Source organism: Papaver somniferum, chromosome 10, assembly GCF_003573695.1.
Source record: "Papaver somniferum cultivar HN1 chromosome 10, ASM357369v1, whole genome shotgun sequence".
Taxonomy (NCBI): domain Eukaryota; kingdom Viridiplantae; phylum Streptophyta; class Magnoliopsida; order Ranunculales; family Papaveraceae; genus Papaver; species Papaver somniferum.
In genome coordinates, this window is record NC_039367.1 from 76,063,675 (window position 1) to 76,068,704 (window position 5,030).

The 5,030-nt window shown below is 37.0% G+C and overlaps 1 protein-coding gene across 1 annotated transcript; it reads left to right on the forward strand.

Moving 5' to 3' along the window:
- The first annotated feature begins 2,874 nt into the window (after positions 1 to 2,874).
- LOC113316922 (uncharacterized protein At2g39795, mitochondrial-like) lies at positions 2,875 to 4,492 on the forward strand. Its single transcript, XM_026565085.1, has 3 exons — positions 2,875 to 3,167; positions 3,338 to 3,708; positions 3,809 to 4,492. Exons 1-3 carry the CDS (start codon positions 2,880 to 2,882, stop codon positions 3,966 to 3,968), a joined length of 819 nt encoding a protein of 272 aa, XP_026420870.1. The 5' UTR covers positions 2,875 to 2,879; the 3' UTR covers positions 3,969 to 4,492.
- Positions 4,493 to 5,030: the final 538 nt, after the last annotated feature.

The window sequence follows — 5,030 nt, forward strand, 5'->3', positions numbered from 1 at the left end:
GTTTATGGTTTGTGAATGGTTCGTTTTATGAATTATGAATGGTTTTATTGCTATCTTTATGCATTTAACGATGACTCGCAAGCAAATCACATGCAGAGATATGAAACTGTTGAATTTTATACAAACAATCGGAAGATTAGTTTATATACATAGCTCCCGATTCTGAGGATATTGCAATTTTATTGTCAGAATCGGGAGCTATTTATATTATGTAGCTGATAGACGCATTTATGTGTCTATTTTATTCTCAATGTTCTGTATTGTTAGACTCGACTAAATACTTATTGTGTTATTTTATGTTTTTGTAGATGTTTTTGGAAAAATAAGCTCTTGCGGCGAAATTGGCTCGAAAAGTGGTGTTTTACACCCCAGGATAGAGACTAAAAACACCCCAGAAATGCGCCGGAGGAACCCAGAAAAAATGCTGGAAACACCCCAGAAAAATTACTTAAGGCACCCCAAAGGACATGTGTTATTCGGACTCCAGCAATGGATAAGGGGCGACCACTGGATAAGGGGTGACCTTCTTCACAAATTCAAAAAATATTTTGGCGGGAAAATATTTCTTTTCACAGGCAGATTTTTCGATCGGATTTTGGAGGAGTTTTTGTGCGATTCAATCGCTGAAACTTCATGGGTAGTTGTGATATGCCCTAACAAAGCTAGTATGGGTGTTTGTTTCGATCAAATTTTTCTGGATAACTTGGTTTAATTCAAACAGGGAGTTGGAGGAAAAACATGATCTTACACGAGTTGTGGTGAATCTAAACGTGTAATGCACGTGTTTGGAAGCCTTAATCAACACTTTGGAACGTGAAGAAGATTTATAAGGAATTTAATCCAGCTGCAGATGCGTAAAAATCAAAATCATTGATAAAAAAAGAAAGAAAATATCCCGAGTAAATGAAGATTATTTGGAGTTAATGGAGGAGATTCAATGTCGCAATCACGTATAAATATGTTCACAAGGTATCATAGAAGGGGTGTCGAGAGTTTGGGGGGCTGAGGAGAGCCATAGAAGAAGAAATTCGAGTTTTCCCAAACTCGGTTTCTGCTGTTGCTGCTGCTGCACCAAGAACACGAAGAACATCAGACCCACAGGGAGCAGTCTTATTTTGCTACAGTTTCAGCGACTGTCGCTCGACAGTCTTATTTGTTACAGTGACAGTCTTATTTGTTACTGTCGCTGGACAGTCTTATTTGCCGAGGGTCGTAGTTCTCTGGTTTGTAACAAATATAATTGTTACAAACCCGGTTTTGAATTATTTCTCCCTTTTCATCATTTGTAAACACCCTTTGAGCAATAATAATGATTTTTTAACGTGTTTCCAACATGATGAGCGGCTAATTATCCCACAACCAAGGCAATGAGGAAGCTATTTACGCATGAATAATTGGTAAGTATTTTATTTTCTCTAATATTTAATTATAATTCACTCAATCACTGCTTTTGCAGAGTTTTAAATTGTTTGTGTCATTTTCCTAATCAGTTGTGATTCAATTAGATAGGTTATGCTTTGTTTAGATAATCTATGCTTAAGGGATACAATTGATGTTTGAGAATTTGCTTGATTATTAGTGAGTTAAGATATAAAGGACTTAAAAGATAATTAGAGTTTTCGATTATTTACCATCATTAATTCATGTGTAATAGTGGAATCAGTGTCTTGGTTGTTTTTCATACCTCTCGCCCACTTTGTTAATATTTTTGTATATAATTTTATTAAATCTTTAAATTTAATCTTCACAAGTCCGAGAGTTTGAACCTCATTACTACAACATCATTCAAAAATTAATATCATTTTGTCAAAAACTTGGTAGGTTCGGGAACCTACAATAAAATACTCCAAGTGCACAGTGTCTAACTAGTAGAACAATGGCAAGTACAGGTCGTTCCCACGAGGAGTGTGAAATACTCTACCAACTAATACCAAAAACTAAGTAATCGTAATATGATGTTTTTGAGAGTTTTCAGAAATTCGGACAAAATGAAATAATAAATAACAAAGACATAACAAAAATGAGAAAGGGTTGTTAGGGTTTTCGATTTCCACCAATTCAATCATATAAAACTCTACTAATCTCTATTTATCACTCAAGACAAATTTTGCATGTCCCGGAAGATGTTATATTAAATTCTAAAATATAGTTTCTCCGCTGTAAATTCCTTCGCTTCGTATGTAGCGATCCTAAAGCATTACCTATCTATCCTTGCATACCTCGTCTAGGGATTTAACCAAAGCGCGAAATATAAATTCAAAAGCATAAATAATCTAGAAAATCACATGAACGATAAAACTCCAAGCTATATGAAGAGAAATCACTAATCAATGAATCATTATTAGAAATATCATCGTAGAGTTTATAAAACTAAATTGCCTTCTATCTAAACCCTAATATGGATTAGCTAGCCATGGTTTTCTCCAAAAACCATAAACAAATTGAAATCAAAATTAACTAAACCAAAATAATTGAAAAATGGGCAATGAAACTTCTAAAACCCTAGCTCCTGTTCACGGCTCTCCGCCGCGCCTCCTTTCTGGTTTTGGCTTGTTGTCGCAACCTCCTCTTTCTCTATCTCTGGCCGTCGGCCTCCTCCAGCCTCTGTCACCCGCCTCCTCCTTCTTCTGTTTCTTTTCAGTTCATATAGGTGTTGCGAGAAGTGAAAACTACAGGGAGACCCATTCTCCCTGATGTTTCTACTGTGAAACCCACGCTCCCAAAACTACAGGCGCGCACCCAAATTCTGGAAGAAAATTATTCTCAAACCCAAAATATATAAAAATCATGTTTTCCCGAGATTTCCAATTCAATAAAACTACTTCTCCTCCTTCTAAAACCCTAAAAACATCGAGATTTCTGAGAAACCCTCGGCAAAAATGGCGACTTTGAGTAGAATGATGAATAAAGCCGAATCTTCAGTAATCCCGCTAGCAACCAGAACTCCTTGTAGAAACTACACCTCTGCCATCTTCACTACCCCATTGAAGACCAGCACCGCCATTAAAACTATCACCGGCAATAGTAATCTATTTAGAACAACTTCAATTCCAACTCATCGTCAGTTCTCTGCTCTAGCTAAGAAGAAACCATATTTCGATGACACTCTTCTCAGAGTTATTGATTCTGAAATCGTTGATGCTGAGGAGGAAGCTGGAGATTTTGAGGTTTTTTTTTTCCTAAATTTGGAAAGTTTGTTTTATGAATTTCTGTAATGGGTTTGTGTTAATTTTGCAATTAGTTACTTTAATTGTGATTCCATAGTAAGAGATTAATTTGGTTGCCCTTGTCTTCATCAATTGAACAATATTACTGTCTGTATGTGTGTTCTCAATAGGTTGGTGAGGCACCAAGTGAGTTTCCATTCAATATTGTGGATAATGATGGAGCTGAAACTATTACACTGACTAGGAACTATCAAGGTGAGGAGATCAAAGTCACAGTGTTCAAGCATGATCTCTCTGGTGATTATGAAGAGGGTGATGAGGAAGACCAAGACGACCAGGAAGCAAATCAAGGTGGTGAGGGGGTGGAAGAAGAAGATGGTTCTCAGCCTGTTGATATGGTTGTAATTGTTACGAAAAAAACCGGTCCAACTTTGGAATTCGATGTTATGGTTGAGGCAGATGAAATTACAATCAACAATTTGGCTGTCAAGAATCCAAATGTTTCGGATGAGGATATTGCTTACGAAGGACCTGAGTTCTCGTAAGTTGAATTCATTTTGAGTTTTGGTTATTATATTTCTTGCTATTGGTTTTTGGATTTATCTATTGATGTTGGTCTTTTGTTGCGTTTTGTTTTGAAGGAGTTTGGATGCGGAACTGCAGGAAGCTTTCCACACATATTTGGAAGTCAGAGGGATTAAACCAAGCATTGCCAATTTCTTACATGACTACATGGTTAAGAAAGAGCATAAGGAATACACTGCATGGTTGAAGAACTTGAAGAATTTCATTGCCAACTAGATGTTGCTCGAGTTCAAGAGCTTTTGAAGGTTAAATACTCTTGCGCAGGGTTCGGAAAACAGATTGTGTGTTCACAAATGAATGTTTTTCTGGTGTTGGACGATGTTTACTAGAAATTGAGAGACAAATACTGGGGTCTGTTGCTGGTGTTGGTCTGTTTAGTGTCTGCAGATCATGGTTAAATACAGGCTCGAGCTGTGCAGGTTGTGGTGATGTGCAATAGCCGATAGAAGGTGCACTTAGCCGCGTTGCATAATCCGTTAGGAGATTTGGTTAGTGCTGTGGAAGATTTGGTCAAGGCTAAACAAAAAGAACATAACCAGCTGCAGCTGCTTGACCGCACCGTTTCCTTGCTAGTTTGTTGTGTGTTTGTGGGATGAGTACAAGGGTTGTTTCCAACGGATGTGGCGTTAATTAGAAACTAGTAGGGTGAGCTAACTTGGGTACCAATTTGTTTCAGCATCGGATAGAGTTTGTTATGACTGCATAACATGTCAAGATCAGATTTGGTTTTTAGTCTGTTGGGTGTTGTTTTAAGTTGTTACGCAGCTATGAAAATGGATGCATAACCTGTTATGCATCTACAAAATTTGTTGCATAACTTGTTATGCAGTCCAGAAAACGGTTGCATAACACGTTATGCATCAACTTTTTCATCATTATTGAAACCAACAAAAACAAAGACTGCACAACTTGTCATGCACCTACAATAATATCTGCATAACATGTTATGCAGTCGTGAAAATTGATGCATAACCTGTTATGCATCCGAAAATATGGCTGCATAATGCATTATGCATCGAGAAATTTGTTGCAAAATCTTTTATGCATCGAGAAAATAGATGCATAACCTGTTATGCATCAGAAAATATGTTTGCATAATGCATTATGCATCAATTTTTTATGTACGCACTAAAATCAACCAAAACAATGGATACATAACTTGTTATAGATGCATAACTTGTTATGCAGTCGAGAAAATGGTTGCATAATTCGTTATGCGTCTGCAGAATGTGTTATGCATCTTTTTTGGTGGCTGCATAATGGTTATGTAGTCAGTTT

Coding starts and splice junctions, on each gene's coding strand:
- LOC113316922 (XM_026565085.1), top strand. CDS start 2,880: ATGGCGACTTTGAGTAGAATGATGAATAAAGCCGAATCTTCAGTAATC. Junction 3,168..3,337: donor AGGAAGCTGGAGATTTTGAG/GTTTTTTTTTTC, acceptor TGTTCTCAATAG/GTTGGTGAGGCACCAAGTGA. Junction 3,709..3,808: donor TACGAAGGACCTGAGTTCTC/GTAAGTTGAATT, acceptor TTTGTTTTGAAG/GAGTTTGGATGCGGAACTGC.